We start from the raw sequence: 23,720 nt of genomic DNA on the forward strand, positions 1-23,720 counted from the left end.
TTTCTCCACTTTTTCTCCACTTTTTCTCCTCTTATGCTCCACTTTTTCTCCACTTTTTCTCCACTTTTTCTCCTCTTATGCTCCACTTTTTCTCCACTTTTTCTCCACTTTTTTCTCCACTTTTTCTCCTCTTATGCTCCACTTTATCTCCACTTTTTCTCCACTTTTTCTCCACTTTTTCTCCTCTTATGCTCCACTTTTTCTCCACTTTTTCTCCACTTTTTCTCCACTTTTTCTCCTCTTATGCTCCACTTTTTCTCCACTTTTTCTCCACTTTTTCTCCATTTTTTTCTCCACTTATTCTCCACTTTTTCTCCTCTTATTCTCCACTTTTTCTCCACTTTTTCTCCACTTTTTCTCCTCTTATTCTCCTCTTATTCTCCTCTTATTCTCCACTTTTTCTCCACTTTTTCTCCACTTTTTCTCCATTTTTTTCTCCACTTTCTCCACTTTTTCTCCACTTTTTTCTCCACTTTTTCTCCTCTTATGCTCCACTTTTTCTCCTCTTAATCTCCACTTTTTCTCCACTTTTTCTCCACTTTTTCTCCACTTTTTTCTCCACTTTTTCTCCTCTTATGCTCCACTTTTTCTCCACTTTTTCTCCACTTTTTCTCCACTTTTTCTCCTCTTAATCTCCACTTTTTCTCCTCTTATGCTCCACTTTTTCTCCACTTTTTCTCCTCTTAATCTCCACTTTTTCTCCTCTTATGCTCCACTTTTTCTCCACTTTTTCTCCACTTTTTCTCCTCTTATGCTCCACTTTTTCTCCACTTTTTCTCCACTTTTTCTCCTCTTATGCTCCACTTTTTCTCCACTTTTTTCTCCACTTTTTCTCCTCTTAATCTCCACTTTTTCTCCACTTTTTCTCCACTTTTTCTCCACTTTTTCTCCACTTTTTTCTCCACTTTTTCTCCACTTTTTCTCCTCTTATGTTCCACTTATTCTCCACTTTTTCTCCACTTTTTCTCTACTTTTTCTATGGTCGGTCTACCCATTAGCTCTGCCATGCATAGTGTAGCTCTACACCTACTGCACATGTTACTTTATGATTGACATCTCTTTCGTACCAGAGCTGTCTAAGTCTACTCTGACCCCATATTTGTCATTACTATATTGTCCTTGTACTGTATTATGACATTTGTATCATGTGTTTCATTTCTTGCTGTGTTGCAATTTTTTTGCTGCATCCCAATTGTACCTCTACATTGTTCAAGTTTATGTTATTGTTCTCTCACTCTTATGTGATACTGATTATTGTCATTTTTCATGATTACATGCAGATAAGTCCAATCTGACGAAGGCTCAGGCCGAAACGTCATTTGTAACTTGTTTTGGACAAAAACATATATGCTTATGAAAAAAAAATTTTCTTAATACGGACCAATAAAGAGTGATTTTGCATTACTATCCGTTGTGACTTACTGACTTAGTCTGGGAGATATAGAGTGCCGAGGTTACTCACTAATTTTATCTATTATTACCTCTGAGCACCTATATACCAGTGAGCAGAGCTTCCTCTACAGTAGTTCTCCTGATTAGGCATGCCCTTACCTCATGAGCAGGGCATTGCAGCTTTGGTAGCAACCATTACGACATGGACTCTGCTGCTGTGGACCCGGGGAGAGTGAGTGCAGATTCATTGCACCCACACTCCTCACATGAAGGGTCCGCACTCCTAGAAAATGGGGGATACGTTCCCTGAGTGTCTCCCCCCCATATTCTAGACGGTCCAGAGTCGTCGTGGGACCCCTTTATTTTTTTCTTACAATAAATTGGTGAAAGAGGAAATGTTTTGGGGACTGTTTTTTCAAATAAATTTCTTTTGTCGATTTTTTGTTTTTGTTAGTACTGACAGTTTATGATGTTGGGTATCTAATAGACGCCATGACATCACAAACTGCTGGGCTTGATCTCAGGTGACTTTACAGCTAGTATCAACCCGATTTATTACCCCGTTTGCCACTGCACCAGGGCACGGGATGAGCTGGGGTGAAGCGCCAGGATTGGCGCATCTAGTGGATGCGCCACGTCTGGGGTGCCTGCGGCCTGCTATTTTTAGGCTGTGAAGGCCCAATAACTATGGACCTTCCCACCCTGAGAATACCAGACCACAGCTGTCCGCTTTACCTTGGCTGGTGATCCAATTTGGGGGGTCCCCTACTTTTATTGTGTAATTATTAATATTTATAAAATAATTATAAAAAAGAGCCTGAGGGGACCTCCACATTGGATCCCCAACCACGGTAAAGCTGCCAGCTGTGGTTTTCAGGCTACAGCCATCTGCTTTACCCTAGCTGGCTATCAAAAATGGGGGGACCCAACGTAATTTTTTTTTTTTAACTATTTTTTAAATAGAAAAAATTAATGGGCTTCCCTGTATTTTGATTGCCAACCAAGGTAACGGCAGGCAGATGGGGGTGGCAACCCATAGCTGTCTGCTTTATCTGCGCTGAGAATCAAAAATACCGCGGAGCGCTACGTCATTTTTTTAAAGATTTATTTTTACAGCACTGTGATGTCCAGCAATCAAAATACAGGGAAGCCCATTTTATTTTTAGTTATTTAAATAAATAATTAAAAAAAATATATGTTAGCTCCCACTGCATTTTTTGTATTGCTAGCTAAGGGTAATCCAAGCAGCTACTGGCTGCTAACCCCCACTGCTTGGTGTTACCTTCACTGGCAATGGAAAATCCAGGGAAGCATTTTTTTTTTTTTTTGCCAAAAAGCTACAAAAAAAGGACGTGAGCTTCGCCATATTTTTGTATGCTAGCCAGGTATAGCAGGCAGGTGCTGGAAGAGTTGGATACAGCGCCAGAAGATGGCGCTTCTATGAAAATGCCATTTTCTGAGGTGGCTGCAGACTGCAATTCGCAGCAGTGGGGCCCAGAAAGCTCAGGCCAACCGGTGGTGCGGATTCCAATCCCAGCTGCCTAGTTGTACCTGGCTGGACACAAAAATGGGGCAAAGCCTACGTCATTTGTTTTCTAATTATTTCATGAAATTCATGAAATAATAAAAAAAGGGCTTCCCTTTATTTTTGGTTCCCAGCCGGGTACAAATAGGCAACTGGGGGTTGGGGGCAGCCGTACCTGCCTGCTGTACCTGGCTAGCATACAAAAATATGGCGAAGCCACATAATTTTTTCAGGGGGCAAAAAACTTCTGCATACAGTCCTGGATGGAGTATGCTGAGCCTTGTAGTTCTGCAGCTGCTGTCTGTCTGTATGGAGAAGAGCAGACAGCAGCTGCAGAACTACAAGGCTCAGCATACTCCATCCAGGACTGTATGCAGAAGTTTTTTGCCCACCAAAAAAATGACGTGGGCTTCGCCATATTTTTGTATGCTAGCCAGGTACAGCTGGCAGCCACGGGCTGCCTCCAACCCCCAGTTGCCTATTTGTACCCGGCTGGGAACCAAAAATATAGGGAAGCCCGTTTTTTTTAATTATTTCACTTATTTCATGAAATAATTAAAAAACAAATGACGTGGGCTTCGCCCTATTTTTGTGTCCAGCCGGGTACAACTAGGCAGCTGGGGATTGGAATCCGCAGCACAGGTTAGCCCGAGGTTTGTGGGCGCCTCTGCTGCGGATTTCAGTCCGCAGCCGTCCCAGAAAATGGCGCTCTCATAGAAGCGCCATCATCTGGCGCTGTATCCAACTCTTCCAACAGCCCTGGAGCCGGGTGGCTTGTTGGGTAATCATGAGTTAATACTGGCTTTGTTTTACCAGCCAGTATTAAGCCAGAGATTCTTAATGTCAGGCACGTTTGACCCGGCCATTAAGAATCTCCAATAAAGGGTTAAAAAAAGACACCACACAGAGAAAAAATACTTTAATAGAAATAAATACACAGACACATTAGAGACTCCATCTTTATTACCCCCTGTCAGCCCTCCACGATCCTGCTCTTCTGTCTTCTTTCTTTCTAGTGTAGTAGTAGTGACGATTGTAGTGAGGGGCATCACTTGGGGCTGGGGAACCTCCATCCTAACTACAATGCTCACTACAATCGGGAAGCAGCGTGCAGCCTTCACTCCGTGAGTGATCACTGCTGGCTGCTAGCGGTAACGCTGACAGACGCGTTACCATAGCAACGGTGCTCCCGGAGCTGCGGTTAGCGGTGACGTCACCGCTAACTGCGTTGCTATGGCAACGGTGATCTCCGTTAATGACCGGCTGTGTCAGCCGGTCCCTAACGGAACGGGGAGTCGACCGTGTGCTAGAGCATGTCGCCGGTACACGGCGATACACATATGTGCACCGTGTACCGGAGAGATGCACTCGCAGGTCCTACATGACGTGTCATAGTCATGTGACCAGTCTGTAGCCAATGAGATAATAGCCACGTGACTGGTCACATGGCTATTTTGACGTCACGATAGGTCCTGCTTCTCTGCTGGCAGTGCAGGTCACCGGGAGGATTCAGCGATCATCGGATGGAATAGCGGCAGGAGACAGAGTGCAGAAGGGATCGCGAGGACCGGTAAGTGTTATGGCAATGTTTATTAACTGTTTGTGTACATTTATAATGCATTTTTATGTGTTTGTGATTGCCTCCCATTATAGCCTATACGTTCGAGTTCGGTTCGTCGAACGTTCGACGAACCGAACTCGAACGGGACCCCCGTTCGGCGAACCGGCCTCGAGCCGAACCGGGACCGGTTCGCTCATCTCTAATGGAGACGTAATCAGATGGTGACAGCTCGGAGACAGTCCCACATGGAATGTGTGGTTTAATGGGACCAAACCTTTCTGATAGCAGATAAGATAGGATTAAAAATGTAAATTATAGAAGTTAAAAATAGATTCTGCTACGTTGGATTAGCAGAACAATAATGGGGGCATTTCTACTGGTTGGACAATTAAATTTTAATAACAAAGATTAATTAATTATGATCTCCCCAATTCTCTCACTATGTGTTCTTTCTTTTCTATGAGATCTAGAACATATGGTGTTCTGTAGTAATATATGGCTGTCAATATAATATTTTAACATAGCTGTCGAAGACCAGAGACTCTAAAGGCCCCATTACACGCAACAACGTATCTAACGATATATCGCCGGGGTCACGGATTCCGTGACGCACATCCGGCATCGTTAGCAACGTCGTTGCGTGTGACACCAAGGAGCGGCCGTTAACAATGGAAAATACTCACCAAATTGTCCATCGCTGACACGTCGTTCATTTTCAAAAAATCATTGGTTGTTGAGGGCGCAGTTTATTCGTCGTTCCCGAGGCAACACACATCACTATGTGTGACACCTCGGGAACGACGAACTACAGCGTACCTGTGTCCTCAACGAGCACCGAGGTGGGAGTCACAGAGATGCAGCTGCTGTCCGCCCCTCCACTTCTATTGGTGGCCCGCTCAGGGGAGGTTGTTCACTGCCCACAGCGACATCTTTAGGGAGGGCTGTACGTGTGACATGGACAAGCGAGATTGTGCACCACGGGCAGTGATTTGCCCGTGACGCACAAACGACGGGGGCGGGTGCCATCGCTAGCGATATCACCAGCGATGTCGCTCCATGGAAAGCCCCCTTTAGGCAACTGATGTCAAGATATTTAGACCTGTAGTTTCACAAACGAGAGAGTGAGCCTCTAGTTGGCGACTAATGTTCTAGACTATATTTCCTTCCTCACCTATGCTCTTGGCATAATCCATCATGAGCGGCGCAAAATGACTGGCTTTAAAAAATAAATTTCAAAATTGTGTGTTGGAAGATGTTTATATACTATATGCATCAAGATTCTGAGAAATTGGAGTAATTTAATAAAAAAATGGATAACAGAAATTGTAACTACTATTATAGTTCAGATGCATGCATGCTGTTCTTTTCTTGTACTGTCTTGTCCTGATGAAGAAGGCGGCTATGCCTTCGAAACGCGTTGACTCGTGCCAATAAAGGAAAGGATTTCATCGCATCTCTTGGAATCGTGGTTTTTCTAGCGCAGCATTTAACCCGTTTTTCTCTCACCCATCTTGTAATCAGAAAATAGACAAGAATAGCAAGCCCCCCACATTCAAAGACTGCGGTGATAAAGGAAAAAACACAATACACAGGTAGATGACAGGATTAGCAAAAAGTGAGGCCCCCGCTGACTAAAATAGGAAAGGACAGGAAAGGGACTGATGGTAGCCAGAGAAAAACCCTGCAAAATACCAACTTCCTGATAGTACAAAAAGGCCCTCAGATCGCTCGATCTGAACTCCGTCCTATACCAGGTGCCCTTGTCATACCAATGAACAGAAAACAAGAATTATAACAAATTCAACAAGCCATAAACACATGGACCCAAAGGAGCTATACTCCACACAGAACTGTAGGGAGTTCCTCAACAATCCACTAAGGGGAAAAATCCCTGGAAGGAAATAAACTGAAACCAACCACAACAAATGACAAACCCAGATAAGCAAAAGAACCAGGCAATAAATAAAGAGCAAGAACTTATCTGGAGTGGAAGTGATGTAGAGCAGGATTAAGCAGGCTAGAGATACAAAGAACAACTGACATCTGGCAACAGCCTGCAATCAGACCAGGACTTAAATAAGCAGAGAGTTAGGAAAGGAAACACCCACTGCACAACCCACCTGGTCTCTGTCCAAACCCTTCCTGGCCACCAGAGGGAGCCTCCCAGCAGCCAAGACATAACTAACATTCACAACAGGGAACCAAACACAATTCTGGTGGTTTGAGGGGTTGAATAATAAATGACCCTCTGAATAAACTTTTCACCATTTAAAAAAAAAAAAAAAACAAATAAAGAAATAACATTCTTTTTTGCTGCAGTGCATTTCACACTTCCAGGCTGATCTACAGTCCAAATGTCACAATGCCAAGTGAATTCCGAATGTGTAAACCTGCTAAATCTGCAGGGGGTTGAATACTACTTGTAGGCACTGTATATAAGGCAAATTAAAAAAGGGGGAAAAACACCTCCACCACCCTTTAGGCTGCGTAATGTTTTTGCTGAATTTTTGCCCTTTCTCATTGCTTTTAATGTTGCAAAAACGCTGCAAAAACGTGAAAAGAATTGACACTCTGCTTCTTTCAAAAACGCAGAAAGTTTTCCATTTCAGTCAGGAAGAAAAAAACAATTCTGTGTATTAGAGTTATGAAATCTTCTAGCTTTGCTGGTATTGTGAAAATCAGCTTTTAATTTGCATAAAATGAATGAAAAAAACATTGCAAAAAAATGCAGCAAAATGCAACGTGTGAACCTAGCCTTAATAACCGGGCCATCACTCACCATATTTCATTGTATTTATTTAAAGAAGGTATTGCAATACACCCTGGAAGACATGTAGAGGAAGGCCTCAGAATAAATTATTTTACAATTTTAAAAAGAGTGTGACTCCTACTGTGGTAAAAACTATACACTAAGAGTAAGTGTGTAGTGTTCAGGAGTGTGGGTCGGTGGCCGCGTATTTGGGCTTATGTTCTAAGGCCTGGAGTAAGGACAGCTGCTTGCTGCACAGAGACAAAGAACTGGACATGGTTGCTGATGGTACTTGCGAATGTGCAACTGCAGGTACAGGGCGGGAGGCATCTGCCTCTGTGTCCTGGATGGGGGATTGGCAAGCATGTTGTACAATTGAAGAGGCAGTGATGTCACCTGCAGATACTGATTGTGGACCCAGGCATTCGGCCCTCCTAGTCAGGTGCTTTGATGACATGTGCCTGAGGTCCTTCTAACCACTTAGTAAAATGATTCTAGAATACAATTAGTATAAATAGCTCATTTTACAAACTTTACTTGCTTGTGTTTCAAAACCTATACATCCTAGCTGACAACTAAAGGTATGTATAGAACCAGCATGATAATGCCAGTATAGCACTGGCTTTAGGTTATATAGGAAAATTCTGGTGATTGGTGTACTTTAATAAACAGGTTATAGAATGCTGACATTAGTCTTACCTTTATGTCTCATACCAGATGCTTGTTGTGGAAAAATCATCTTTTATCACTTTATTTAAATGAGCTCTTCCAGTCTATGAGGCGGATGCTGCATCGAAGACAACTCGGCCTCCAGAGCTTATTTTAAATAAAAGGGGCATTACCTGTGTGAGAGAAGTAGCTGACACAGAACAGGAGAAATTAAATTTGACTTCTTTCAAACACATTTTTTGCAGCTCCCTCAGCTCTACTTCATTGCAACAATGTCTGTCTGCAAGCTGGAGGCTGAAGCTGAGAGGAACCTGCAGAAGTGTCAGTTATAATCACATATAGCTCTGCAGTGAGAGCAGAGAGCGTCCATCACACATCTAACTGATAACGCCCCTTTTATTTAAAATAATCTCTGGAGGCGGAGTTATCTTTCAGGCAGCATCCACCCCATAGCCTGGTAGAGTTCATTTACATAAAGCGATAAAAGATTATTTTTCCATAACAGGGCATCTGATATGAGACTTAAAGGTATGGCTTTTTTAAGCATTTTATAACCTGTATGTGCGTATTAAGAGTTTAAAAAGGTCAAAGAGGTGACATATTCCCTTTAAATCAGGTTTCTTAAAACCAGTAAAAAAAACACACTGGTCACTGGGGCTTTTTTAGGCTTAATATTCCTTCAAGACATCCACATGTACATTAGCAACAATAGACTGACGCTGACAACATCTGTTTTAATGAAGCATGTAAGGAGCTTGTTCAAAGGTCATTATGAAAGAATGTGGAGCAAGAGAAGTTGTGACATCTGTGAATGCTAGATACTGCATAAAGAGGACCTGCTTGTGATGATAATGAAACTTCTGAAAATCTACAGTAAAGTATGAATCAAAAATAGCCACATTAGTCAATTTGAAAATTGCAAGTTTTTCAATTCAGATTGTGATATGAAAAAAAAAAAGCAAAAAAGTTTTCATAATACATTTAACACAAAAAGCTAATTTAAATATGTCCTTTTGAGGTCTACATATCTTTTTGTGATGTTCATATGTTTTAAAAGGGCTGCTGGAAAAAAAAGGAACACTCATTTTTGCCTTATCAATATCATGCCATGGTGGTTCCAAATACTGACTCTGCACACTTTGTTCCTGTAATGGAAACAAGTAATGTCTGCAGTCAATAACTGTCCACAGCAATGATGCATTGTTCAGCACTGCTGACACCATTTGTTCCAGGGACACACACCCGGCTAGGAGAGAAGGGAATTTTTATGGTGAATAAGCTTCTTTTTTTATTTTTATGCATGCTAGACTTTCAAACAAAAAATCCCTAAATAAAACCTGTTCATGTGCTGCCGACAATATGAAAACTATATGAGGACTAAATATTCCTACTAAAGATTGGACCTCCACCTTACAGTGAATGGTGGATGCTGTTTATACTTGTCATTGTAATGCTGCCTGTGATGATAATGAGATTTCCGAAAAGTCAGTATGAAAATTGAAAGATTTGTTTTATACAGATTATGCCAAAAAACGTTTTCAAAATACGTTCAGCACAGACACTTAATCAAGAGGTAATTTTGTGATGATACATTCCTTTTAGGCGTGTTTCACACGTTAGTGATTCTGGTACGTATGTGACAGTTTTATACGTACCAGAATCACTTCCATAAGCAGACCCATTATAATCAATGGGTCTGCGCACAAATCAGTGATTTTTCACTGACCATGTCTCTGTGTGGTGCACACACGTGTCCGTGATTTCCGGACAGAGACATGTCCATTTTTTTCTGGCAGCACTGATGTCCCACGGACCACACTAGGGTGTGATCTGTGAAACATGTAACAGAAAAACATTGAAAATAAAAAGCTGGTTAAACTCATCTAGAGCAATGCTGACTCCGGCTGCTGCTCTCTGCTGCTTCCCAGCCGGCTAATTATTCTCATGCATATGTATTTATACACTACACAGCCGACCCGGAAGTGGCTGCAGAAGGGAGACAGCGGCGGCCGTCCACAGCATCCAGGAGAGTTCAGCACCACAGACAGCAGGAGCGGGGACAAGTGATTTTATTTCCATGTGCTATCACGGATCACAGGTCACAGATAGCACATGGAAAACCCACGTGTGCCATGATTCACTGCACATGAAGTGGCATATGCGTTTTTAACATGTCAGTGAAAAATGTCTGTGTTTTTCACTGACGTGTGAAACAGGCGTTAATGGATTCCCAGCCAGTCTCCCATGCTTGAACTTGTCAAGCCTCAAACTAAGTAACGACTGCGATCTGACGAGGGCAGGCACAATGAATTCAGCATGGCCGTCCTTTTAAAGAGGTTCACCAATACAAACATAAAGTGAAAATACTTCTTTATTCCTTTTTCAGCAAAGAAAAAATATGACTGGAAAAACTCTTTAAATTGAGCCTGCCATATTGTACTTGCAGTCTGATAGTATGGTGCAGAGTACAGTATAATTTCCATTTTATTCATAGAAATCCATGGTGTTTGTATCCATATGGGTTCAGTGGGCAGTCCTACTAGTGATTGATAGCTATCGCTGCATCAAAAATCATATAGGTGAAACTGTCAATAAATTAATAGGACCGCCCACTTGGTCATATGCATACAAACCACAGGGCTTTCAATTAATAAAGTGAAAAGTTTACTAAAACGTTGTCAACCAAAAATGTATATCAACCTGTTTTGCTCTATAATATCATGCATGCAGGTTGTCCAATATCATGCATATGTCCTATTATCAACATGACATATTCTTGTGAAAATGTAAATGAGGTCACCTCTGTATATAATCTGTGATAATGTGTTGTTCAAAGTAATATTTTATGTCAATATCTATTTGAATAAAAACAAATTGATAACATCAAATAATTTATATCTATATTTAGTGTGACACAATAATTTTTTTAATTATTTGCAACCTTTTTTATTTTTAGAAATATTAATTCATGTAATTTATCTTAAATTTGATTGCAGTGAGCACACCTAATTAACCTGATTTTTTGCTGATAATCACTCACAATGGAATCAAATCAAAAATCCGGGGATGGAATGTCCGCCACTCAGAAGGAAGCCTCACTGCGCGCTCTGATTCAGCGTACAGGATATAGTTTGACTCAGGTAGGCGCTATAGCTTTAGAAGGATTGACTCATAGTCATTTTTAATTAAATGATTTCCAATAGTATGAAATTACATGTTGCACAATTTTCATTGATGTACAAGATTGCTGATACTATTGAGATCTGCACTGCTGGTATAGACAATAGTGATAATGGAGATTTAAGGCCCTTTTGGTTGAGCCAATAATTAGTTCATGGGAAAATATGTACCATTAAAGGGAATTTGTCAGCAGGTTTTTGCTATGTGATCTGAAGACAGCATGCTGCAGGGGTTAGCATACAGATAACAGCCAGGGTCTCTTATCACAAAGTGTGTTTTTGTTTACCTGCAATGTTAAGGCCCAGTCACACTAAACAACTTACCAGCGATCCCAACAACGATACAACCTGATAGGGATCGCTGGTAAGTTGCTAGGAGGTCGCTGGTGAGATGTCACACTAAGCGATGCTCCAGCGATCCCACCAGCAACCTGACCTGGCAGGGATCGCTGGGTAACCAACCCGATATTTACTTTGGTTACCAGCGCACACCGCTTAGCGCTGTCTCCCTGCACACCTAGCCACAGTACACATCGGGTTAATTACCCGATGTGTACTCTGCTACGTGTGCAGGCAGCAGGGAGCCAGCTTCTGAGGACGCTGGTAACCATGGTAAACATCGGGTAACCAAGAAGCCCTTCCCTTGGTTACCCGATATTTACCTTCGTTACCAGCGTCCGCTGCTCTCACACTGCCAGTGCCGGCTCCCTGTTCACTGCTCACATAGCCACAGTACAAACTAAAATCTTTTATTTTGTCAGAATGACTGCAGCCAGTAATCTAAGTGATACAAAGTTGGATTGAGAATCTCCTTGCCTACATAATGCTGCTCTCAGATGAGGTAGCAAAAACTTGCTGACAGGATTCCATTTAACTTTATTAGGTAATAAATATAACACCTATAAAGAAGGTTGGATAAGACAGGCCGCAATGCTTTATTAAGGATTAAAATAAATAATTAGTCAAATAACATAACAATCCACTTCAATACCAACTCAGTCTTCTTCACCCAATATATTCAAATACTCATTACCACCCAGCCTTTAAGGTGGGTGTTACCTCCCTCTGATAAAGCATACGGCAAAATAAACATAATCTTGTTTTTGTTTTAGAGAGGATGGGTCGGAATCTTCAAGTTTTGTTAAAATTTCCCCCATAGCACAGGGTCAGGAGTGTAAATATAGCAAAAGCCCGCCTTTTCTTTAGCATCAACTAATCACCAAGTCAAACTTTGGGAGTGAAAATATCACCAAGCCTTCCAGCTCTGCCCAGCCACCTGGAAGCTTGACCTCTCAGTAAGTTATTTTCTTTAACACTTAACCCCTTCACAATGAAGTACATATATATATATATATATATATATATATATTATATTGTATTATATTATATTATATTATATTATATTATATTATATTATATTTATATATATATATATATATATATATATATATATATATATATATACACACACACACATATACATATGTTTCCCGCCACTATCAGCTGCCTCATTATGAGATCACAGGGTTCCAATGGGTTGCCATGACAGCATGGAGTCAGATGATGACCCTTGTCGCTGCAATGACATGTTTCCTGTGAATGCTGGCAGAACGTCTGCACTCACCGTGACACAGCATTTCTCGTGATCAGAGCCATGCTGAAGCATAGCTCTGATCAGAAGAAGCGATCGGACTGTGTAGGCATAGAGTCCCCAAGGAGGACTAGTAAAGTCATTAAAAAAATGTAAAAAGAAGTTTTAAAAATTAAAAAAAATAAATATACTCTAAAACTTAAAATCATCCCCTTTGGCCCCACTGAAAATAAAACAATAATAAAAAATACACATATTTGGTATCGCCGAGCTCAGAAATGCCAGATCTATCAAAATATTAAATCAATTAATCTAATCAGCAAACAAAGTAGCGAGAAAAAAAACAAAATGCCAGAATTACAGTGCCTACAAGTAGTATTCAACCCCCTGCAGATTTAGCAGGTTTGATAAGATGTAAATAAGTTAGAGCCTGCAAACTTCAAACAAGAGCAGGATTTATTAACAGATGCATAAATCTTACAAACCAACAAGTTGTGTTGCTCAGTTACATTTTAATAAATTTTCAACATAAAAGTGTGGGTCAATTATTATTCAACCCCTAGGTTTAATATTTTGTGGAATAACCCTTGTTTGCAATTACAGCTAATAATCGTCTTTTATAAGACCTGATCAGGCCGACACAGGTCTCTGGAGTTATCTTGGCCCACTCCTCCATGCAGATCTTCTCCAAGTTATCTAGGTTCTTTGGGTGTCTCATGTGGACTTTAATCTTGAGCTCCTTCCACAAGTTTTCAATTGGGTTAAGGTCAGGAGACTGACTAGGCCACTGCAACACCTTGATTTTTCCCTCTTGAACCAGGCCTTGGTTTTCTTGGCTGTGTGCTTTGGGTCGTTGTCTTGTTGGAAGATGAAATGATGACCCATCTTAAGATCCTTGATGGAGGAGCGGAGGTTCTTGGCCAAAATCTCCAGGTAGGCCGTGATATCCATCTTCCCATGGATGCGGACCAGATGGCCAGGCCCCTTGGCTGAGAAACAGCCCCACAGCATGATGCTGCCACCACCATGCTTGACTGTAGGGATGGTATTCTTCGGGTCGTATGCAGTGCCATCCAGTCTCCAAACGTCACGTGTGTGGTTGTCACCAAAGATCTCGATCTTGGTCTCATCAGACCAGAGAACCTTGAACCAGTCTGTCTCAGAGTCCTCCAAGTGATCATGAGCAAACTGTAGACGAGCCTTGACATGACGCTTTGAAAGTAAAGGTACCTTACGGGCTCGTCTGGAACAGAGACCATTGCAGTGGAGTACGTTAATTATGGTATTGACTGAAACCAATATCCCCGCTGCCATGAGATCTTCCCAGAGCTCCTTCCTTGTTGTCCTTGGGTTAGCCTTGACTCTTCGGATAAGCCTGGCCTCGGCACGGGAGGAAACTTTCAAAGGCTGTCCAGGCCGTGGAAGGCTAACAGTAGTTCCATAAGCCTTCCACTTCCGGATGATGCTCCCAACAGTGGAGACAGGTAGGCCCAACTCCTTGGAAAGGGTTTTGTACCCCTTGCCAGCCTTGTGACCCTCCACGATCTTGTCTCTGATGGTCTTGGAATGCTCCTTTGTCTTTCCCATGTTGACCATGTATGAGTGCTGTTCACAAGTTTGGGGAGGGTCTTAATTAGTCAGAAAAGGCTGGAAAAAGAGATAATTATTCCAAACATGTGAACCTCATTGTTCTTTGTGCCTTAAATACTTCTTAATACTTTAGGGGAACCAAACAGAATTCTGGTGGTTTGAGGGGTTGAATAATAAATGACCCTCTGAATAAACCTTTCACAATTTAAAAAAAAAAATAAAAAAAGAAATAACATTCTTTTTTGCTGCAGTGAATTTCACACTTCCAGGCTGATGTACAGTCCAAATGTCACAATGCCAAGTTAATTCCGAATGTGTAAACCTGCTAAATCTGCAGGGGGTTGAAAACTACTTGTAGGCACTGTATGGGTTTTTTGTTGCTGTAACATTAAAATGCAATAACAGGCGATCAAAGTGTTGTATCTATCAAAAAATGGTATAATTAAACACATCAGCTCAAAATGCAAAATATAAGCCATCATTGAGCCTCATATCCTGAAACATGAGAACGCTACGGGTCTCAGAAGATGGTGCCAAAGCACAATTCTTTTTTATTTTTTTTTTTTTACAAATTTCTGATTTTTTTTCCACTACTTAGATAAAAGTAAAACTTTACATGTTTGGTATCTACAAACTCATTCTGACCTGGAGAATCATATAGCCAAGTCAGTTTTACCAAATAGTGAACATGGTTAAAAAAAACAAACCGTGCAATTGCACTTTTTTTTCCGATTTCACGGCACTTGGAATTTTTCCCCGTTTTCCAGTACAATATGAGGCAGAATGAATTAGGTCATTCCAAAGTACAACTCATCCCACAAAAGAAAGCCTTCATAGGGTAAGTTCACACAGTGCGTTTTTCGCAGCGTTTTTGCGCGTTTTTCGGGTGCGTTTTTGGCCTCAAAACTGCATGACTTTGCTTCCCCAGCAAAGTCTATGAGTTTTCATTTTTGCTGTCCGCACACAACTTTTTTTTTAAGCTGCGTTTTTGAGCTTAAAAAAAATGGACATGTCAATTCTTTCTTGCGTTTTTCTGCATTTTTCCCCCATGCATTGCATTGGAAAGACGCAGAAAAACACAGAGATCAAAAACGCAGCAAAACGCAGCCAAAAACGCACCAAATCGCGGTAAAAACGCATGCGTTTTTTGCCACGGGTGCTTTTTTGTGCGTTTTTAGCGGACAAAAACGCACAAAAACGCAGCGTCAAAAAAACGCAGCGTGTGCACATAGCCATATGGCTATATTGATTGAAAAATAAAAAAATTATGGCCCTTGGCTCTTTTTTCTATTTGGGACTCATCATTCATCAATTTTCAGATTGTGTAAACAATCACCTAACAAAAAGACAAAATGTTTCTTTGTCAGGTGATTATATCATTTATACTGACATTAAAATCATTGTTAGGCTGGGTTCACACAACCGTATTTTTTCCATCTGAGAGACGGTCTGATCATGCTAAACAGACTCTGATTAGAGTTTGATCAGAGTGGAATCTGTTTTTTCTCAAAGGTGGAAAATAATAAAAAAAAATGTTTCTCCATCTTCTCTATTCAGCCTGGAAAACTTGGCACGCACTTGGATGTCATTCAACAGTCTTCAGTGAGCATTACAGATGGCATCTTATTCTTTTTAATAGAGGCTACAGGAGAGTAAGGGGCACTTTGCACACTACGACATCGAAGGTGCGATGTCGGTGGGGTCAAATTGAAAGTGACGCACATCCAGCATCGCATGCGACATCATAGTGTGTAAAGCCTAGATGATACGATTAATGAACGCAAAAGCGTCGTAATCGTATCATCGGTGTAGCGTCGGCGTAATCCATAATTACGCTGACGCGACGGTCCGATGTTGTTCCTTGCTCCTGCGGCAGCACACATCGCTGTGTGTGAAGTCGCAGGAGCGAGGAACATCTCCTACCGGCGTCACCGCGGCTCCTGTAGGATATGCAGAAGGAAGGAGGTGGGCGGGATGTTTACATCCCGCTCATCTCCGCCCCTCCGCTCCTATTGGCCGCCTGCCGTGTGACGTCGCAGTGACGACCCGCCCACACGACCCGCTCTCTTAATAAGGAGGCGGGTCGCCGGCCAGAGCGATGTCGCAGGGCGGGTGAGTCCATGTGAAGCTGCCGTAGCAATAATGTTCGCTACGGCAGCTATCACAAGGATATCGCAGCTGCTATGGGGGCGGGGACTATCGCGCTCGTCATCGCAGCATCGGCTTGCGATATCACAGCGTGCAAAGTACCCCTAAGGGGAAGGCTGGATTTTCTGCATTCTACAGATATAAAGCCACACGGGTCCAGGTGTGTTGCTGTGACTGCTATACCCCCAACACTGCTGTGCTTCTTTTCTAGGGCTGCTACTCCCATGCCAATGTTCTTGAGCAGGGCGTCCTGCACTTTTCACAAGCTTGACTTGTAGGAGTCCCCTCTACTGCCAAAGATGTTCAAGCCTCTGGAGAACTAACTCTGCATCTTGAACCTGCTCTACTCATGAGTCTTTCTCATTCACTTCCACCACACAATCACCTCTAAACTGAAACAACTGTTTCCCATTTTTCCCAGAACTATAAAACTCCTCCCCCTGGCTGTCTTCATTTTAACCCTGTCTTCTCTGAACCCTGGTTCCTGCAGTCCACAGAGAAATTCTAAACATATGAACAGGTAGTCAATGACCTCTTGTGTCCATTATTAGTACTGTGGCCCACATAACATTATCCATCATATATAACACTATCTACAGCTTATATGACAAACTTGCATTAAAACCATTGATATCTTCAATGGGACAAGGCACACAACTGTAGGTCCTCCCGCTTACAATGTATGTACAAATATAAGAAATATATCTGTAAAAAAATGTAATACAGTACTCACTTTGGAAAGTAAATAACTTTATATTGAAGATCAGTGAATCAATTAGCAGGCCCTGCTACAGCGGCCACATCAGTTGTCTATAGCTGCCAGATACTTCCTACTTGCTGGAATCTTCAGTGCCACTCCTGATTTGTAGGCCTGTCATTACCTAATCATTGATAACGGACACATGATTTTGAGGAAGGCCTACTAATAAGCAGAGGGGATGCCGGCAAGTTGGAGGCAGTTTGCAGGGCTTCTGTCCGACAGCCACAGATACAACCCTGTAAGGGTTTTAAGAATTTTAAGAAATACATTTAAAATAGACCATACAAACATATTCTACCCCCTTCAGATCATTCATTCATAGTATTTAAAGTGGTTGCCGCTTCACTTTTCAGTTGATTATTGAGGGTGCCAGGTTTTGGACCACCAGCTATCTCTGTTGTAAATACAGTTGAATTAGATTCCAGTTTGGGGCTCCCTCTTGTGTTTAGTGCTGGTAACGCAGTTGACTTGCTGAGTGGGAACTGGACAGCTGAGAAGGATTGCAATCAGGCCATTTGGTTTGGGTCTATAAGGCCCCCTTCACACGTCTGTGAAACACGTGCGTGTTTGTTCCGTTTCCGTATATACCGTAGACACGGACAAACATGCACCAATGTTAATCTATGATTGTGGTCACACGTGCGTTATTTTATTATGTCCGTGTGTGCGTGTCCGTGATCCGTATGTGTTTGCGTTTTGCACGGATGCATGTCCGTTATCTGCACGGAGCACGCACACGTGGACACAATGAAAGTCTATGGGTATGTGCACACACGTTAGTAAACACGTATGCATCTACCTATAGTCCGTGTCCGTTTAGTGTTTTTATTTCTAGTGATGTCGGCCATTCTTTCTATTTCTGTGTATGTCGGTCAATCTCCCTGAGTCCGTCGGTCGGTCTCTCTGTCTCTCTGTCTGTCTGTCCCTCTCTCACAGTCTGTCGGTCAGTTTCCCCCCCTCTCTCATACTTACTGTTCCCCGATCACCGGCGCGGCGCTGCACGACATTCACACTGCTGCGGCGGCTTTTACTATTTTGAAAAAGCCGGCCGCTCATTAAACAATCTCGTATTCCCTGCTTTCCCCGCCCACCGGCGCCTATGATTGGTTGCAGTGAGACACGCTCCCACGCTGAGTGACAGGTGTCCCACTGCACCCAATCACAGCAGCCGGTGGGCGTGTCTATACTGTGCAGTAAAATAAATAAATAAATAATTTTAAAAAACGGCGTGCGGTCCCCCCCAATTTTAATGCCAGCCAGATAAAGCCATACGGCTGAAGGCTGGTATTCTCAGGATGGGGAGCTTCACGTTATGGGGAGCCCCCCACCCTAACAATATCAGTCAGCAGCCGCCCAGAATTGCCGCATACATTAGATGCGACAGTTCTGGAACTGTACCCGGCTCTTCCCGATTTTCCCTGGTGCTTTGGCAAATCGGGGTTAATAAGAAGGTAGTGGCAGCCCATAGCTGCCACTAAATCCTAGATTAATCATGTCAGGCGTCTCCCCGAGATTCCTTTCATGATTAATCTGTAAGTTACAGTAAATGCAGCAGTGTAAATGCCGTGCAGCGCCGTGCCGGGGATCGGGGAACGGTGAGTATGAGAGAGGGGGGGAAACTTCAGTCACTCGGGGGATTAGCGGTCACCGGGGAATCCTTCACAGGTGACCGCTAATCAGTACTCGACACAGACAGAGCCGCGGTATGAGGATGAAGTCAGGTGAAGTTCACCCGAGTTCATTCTCATCGCGCAACTCTGTCGGCTGTCAGCCGACATTTATAAACGACATTGTGCATTACACACACGGACATTCCACGTACACATACACGTTCATTCCACACGCACACACGGACCTTCTACACACAAACACGGCTAGCATACGCAAATCACACAGATGCCACACGGACCATAAAAACGGACACAAAAACGGGACATGGACCCGAAAAACGGCCCGTAACACACGTGCGTGTTTTTCACGGACGTGTGAAGGGGGCCTAAGGCTGTGTAGCTTCCTTTTGTTCCTTGCCAGTGATCAATTGTATTTCCTGTGTTCTAAGGACTTCCTGAAACCAGCCCTGTTCTCTGTGTCTACCAGAACTCCTCTCAGATAAGTTGGTCTTGTACCTTTGCTTATGGTTTTTCACTTTCTTGTGATTTTGCCTGTGTGAAGTTTCTGGTGGAATTGGATTATTCCCTGGTGGGAGAATCTGTGTACCTTGCTCCATGTTCTTTTATGTATTGTGTTTTGTCATTCTTGGTAAAATATTCAGTCCCCTCTCTATATCACTGTTTTACTTGGATCCCAGTAACACAAGAGTACTGATATAGTGGGGGAGACCCTGTTTAGGCTCAGTATTTTTCCATGTCAGGCGTGCTGGTATTTATTAAGGTTTTTACGGCTGCAGTCAGTGCTCTCTCCTATTCTTTCCTATGCAGATAGTTTTGGGCCTCATCTTTGCTGAATCTGTTCTCTAGCTACGTATTGTGTTTTCCTATATCACTGTAATCTTTACATGTGGGGGGCTATCTATATCCTTAGGGACTACTCCGAGGCAGATTAACTTTTCTACATTTCTCTCTGTAAAGGCCGCTTTACACGCTGCGATATCGTGACCGATATCGCTAGCGTGGGTACCTGCCCCAATCGGTTGTGCGACATGGGCAAATCGCTGCCCGTGGCGCACAACATCGCCCAGACCCGTCACACTACTTACCTTCCCTGCGAAGTCGCTGTGACCGGCGAAACGCCTCCTTTCTAAAGGGGCGGTTCGTTCAGTGTCACAGCGAAGTCACAGCTGCGTCACTGAACCGCCGCCCAATAGAAGCGGAGGGGCGGAGATGACCGGGACGAACATCCCGCCCACCTCCTTTTGCATTGTGGGCGGGAGGCAAGTAAGGAGAGGTTCCTCGTTCCTGCGGTGTCACATGTACCGATGTGTGCTGCCGCAGGAACGAGGAACAACTTCGTTACTGCTGCAGCAACGATATTTGAGAATGGACCCCCATGTCAACGATGAGAGATTTTGCACGTTTTTGCAACTGTCACTGGTGAAGGGGTTGGGAACACTGCTCGCCTGGGAATCGCTGGCGCTCGGGTCCGGTGCTTTTGCTCCTCGGTGGCTCGAGCACGGGGCCGGACCCGGGGCTCGAGCAGCGCCTCCTCGCCCACGAGTGAAAAGGGGAGGTTTGTGGTGGGTTGTTGGTCGCTAAGGTGTTGACCCCTCCGTGGGTAGGGGCTGTTGGTTCCGGGGCCCGGTTGCGGGGTGGAGGTATAGGAGCAGGGGCCGGATGCGGGGAGGCAGCGTGGGCGCGGGTGCAATGTTGCGGTGCAGCGCGGTGCCGGTTAGCACTGTTGTACTCACTCAGGCACAAAGGACAGAGTCTCTGGTAAACCAAACGGCTGGATGGACGGGGCCCACAGTCGGCTGCGGTGTTCTCACTCTCCCCGGACGGGTTGATGGTGTCTGTCGTTTCCCTGCACCTGTGTATGTGTGGTTGACTCCTATGGCTTCCCACGGGTAGTCCGCTCCCCGGCGTGTACGTGTCGGGAGAGCCCGGTTGTCCGCAGGCGCTGGCCCTTGGATCTCTGGCCCTTGGCGGTGGCTCTTATCCAGATGGGTTGGGCGGTTGCCTTCTAACGGGACTTGGTTGGGAATGAACCCCTGAAGTCCAGACCGCAATCAGAGAATTCGAGCTTTATGGTGGCTTCCGAGCCTAGTCGGGGTCTGAGTACCCTGCCTTGGTGCTTGGCTTCAATCTGCTCCCCGGTTCGGTACCGGCGGGCCACCGCCCGACCCCGGTCCTACGGTTCCACTGATCTCCACCAACTCCTGCAGATGGCTACCACCGTCTGCCGACCTTGCTGATTGTGCCTGGGCTCCAACCCAGGCACACGCAGTTCTTACTCCTCTCACTTCCACTCAACTCCACTCCACTCCACTGAACTGCACTAAACTCAACTGCACTAAACTCAACTGACTACTTTTCCTGCCTCCAGGCCTGTGAACTCCTCGGTGGGTGGGGCCAACCGCCTGGCTACGCCCCACCTGGTGTGGACATCAGACTCTGGAGGAGGCAACAAGGGTTTTGTTTGACTGGTGACACCTAACCAGGGGAGGGGGTGTGTGTGTGGTGTTACTGTACTGTGACCCCTGGGGGTCCTGGGCGTCACACAATGATGCAAAATCGCTCAAAGGTGTCACACGCACCGGCAAAGCTAAAGCGACCGGATGTGCGTCACAAATTTCGTGACCCCAACGAGATCGCTTGAGCGATGTCGCAGCGTGTAAAGCGGCCTTTAGAGTATTTAGTTCTCCACCTGTGTCGAGATCACTAGGTCATCGTAGGCTCGTCCCACAGCTACTTCTAGTTGTGTGTCAGTATTAGGTCTGCAGTCCGTTAAGGTTCCAGCCAGTCTGGTTATTTTCTGGGTTTCTGAGTTATTGCTCTTTTACTGATCCTCCTTGGTCACTGGATCACAACATATGTCATCATATTGGGGACCAATTTCATGGATAGGACACTTCATTTAAATCCTCCTTTTATCTATGACAAAAAATAAACATTTACAGGCTACTTCTGACCATTTGTGAATAAGAGTGTATATTTTCACTTGTTGACAATATGCTCCTGATCTATGGTTCTGCATACCACACTGTGTGCCCAGTGTCCTTACCTTTGCCTTAAGCTGGTGTCACACATAACGACGACGACAACGACGTCGCTGCTACGTCACCATTTTCTGTGACGTTGCAGCGACGTCCCGTCGCTGTCGCTGTGTGTGACATCCAGCAACGACCTGGCCCCTGCTGTGAGGTCGCCGGTCGTTGCTGAATGTCCAGCTTCATTTTTTGGTCGTCACTCTCCCGCTGTGACACACACATCGCTGTGTGTGACAGCGAGAGAGCGACGAAATGAAGCGGTCAGGAGCCGGCACTGGCAGCTGCGGTAAGCTGTAACCAGCGTAAACATCGGGTAACCAAGGGAAGACCTTTCCCTGGTTACCCGATGTTTACGCTGGTTACCAGCCTCCGCTCTTGCTGCCAGTGCCGGCTCCTGCTCTGTGACATGTGGCTGCAGTACGCATCGGGTAATTAACCCGATGTGTGCTGCAGGAGAGCAAGGAGCCAGCGCTAAGCGCGGCTCCCTGCTCTCTGAACTGTGACATGTAGCTGCAGCACACATCGGGTTAATTAACCCGATGTGTGCTGCAGGAGAGCAAGGAGCCAGCGCTAAGCGCGGCTCCCTGCTCTCTGAACATGTAGCACAGCGACGTTATGATCGCTGCTTCTGCTGTGTTTGACAGCTAAGCAGCGATCATAACAGCGACTTACAAGGTCGCTGTTACGTCACCGAAAATGGTGACGTAACAGCGACGTCGTTGTCGCTGTCGTTTAGTGTGACACCAGCTTTAATGCTTGCATTCTTTATCTCTTTCGTGTTATCTCCTGTGTCTCCCTTGTTGTCTCTTTGTCAATCCACCCTTATCTATGTATGCAGCCTGTGTCCTACCTTGCTTATTGAAGTTTACTTCTTTCTTCTATCCTCTAGATCTAGATTATAAAGCTTAATAAAGTCAATGTATTAATCATCTGAAGAATATTTTTAATTATAAGTAGGTGTACTAGGTCCTAACTCCAATAACGGGGGCATAATTTGAGAGATACAGAAGTCATAAGTATGGTTTTCCAAATGTCTTGGATTTCATAATATTACAGGGTTGAAAGAGGGGGTGTTTATGTACCGTAAACCACAGGTGGGCCAGAAGAGGGCCGGTGTGGGGCAAAAATGCAGCCCTGGCACACAAACCCCACCAGCGCTGCCCACATACTATAACACCCACACCAACGATGAGTGAATTTTGCTTTACTTTGTCATGTCCCTCATCACTCTCTTAAAGAAATTATTTGAAGAGAGACATGTGAATGGAGATGCAGTGCATATGATCAACCACAGCTCCATGATCATGGATCACAAGATCATGGGTGGTCTCAGCGATCAGATCCCCAACAATTGCAAAACCATCACCTATCCAGAGGATAGGGGATAACTTCCAATCAATAACCCATTTAACCCCTTAACGACGAATGACATACATAGCACGTCATGAGCAGATGTCAGTTATTACATCATGAGGTGCTATGCATATCATGGATTTAAACTGTCACTGTATGAAAACAACCAGTCCAGACAGTGGACTCTGACTGCTGACTGGCACAGCCAGAGGTCTGGGGACCCATTTCAGCAGTCCCCACTCTATGATCGTTTTAATTGGTCAGTCAATCTGTCTGACTGATCACAACATGATCGTGTTGGAGGTGCTGAAATATCAGCACTTCTCTGCATAGTCACCATTGGAGCTTGGCTTATCTGGCAGTCGAGCTCCTGTGGTAACAGCCAGGGATGGTGCCAACACCGCCTTTATCTGATTAACCCTCCAGATGTCACAAATGATAGCAATCACAGCATTTGAAAGGTTGTGAGGGGCTGGGGGCTCCCTTTCTCAACTCAACTCTATTTGCACCCAATCAACCAAATCATGGGAAGCCGATGGC

The 23,720-nt window shown here is 44.1% G+C and overlaps 1 protein-coding gene across 3 annotated transcripts in view; it reads left to right on the top strand.

Moving 5' to 3' along the window:
• Nucleotides 1-23,720, top strand: part of A1CF (APOBEC1 complementation factor) — a 118,933-nt gene that overhangs the window by 29,253 nt on the left and 65,960 nt on the right. For 2 of the 3 annotated variants that reach the window (XM_075352346.1, XM_075352347.1), the window contains exon 2: nt 10,893-11,036. The exons of the other annotated variant lie outside the window; for it this stretch is intronic. In XM_075352346.1, the coding sequence (XP_075208461.1) occupies nt 10,938-11,036 (99 nt within the window). In that variant the 5' untranslated portion in view covers nt 10,893-10,937. The remainder of the gene's footprint in view (nt 1-10,892; nt 11,037-23,720) is intronic. 3 annotated transcript variants of the gene reach the window in all.

The sequence above is a fragment of the Anomaloglossus baeobatrachus genome, chromosome 5, assembly GCF_048569485.1.
Source record: "Anomaloglossus baeobatrachus isolate aAnoBae1 chromosome 5, aAnoBae1.hap1, whole genome shotgun sequence".
Lineage (NCBI taxonomy): Eukaryota > Metazoa > Chordata > Amphibia > Anura > Aromobatidae > Anomaloglossus > Anomaloglossus baeobatrachus.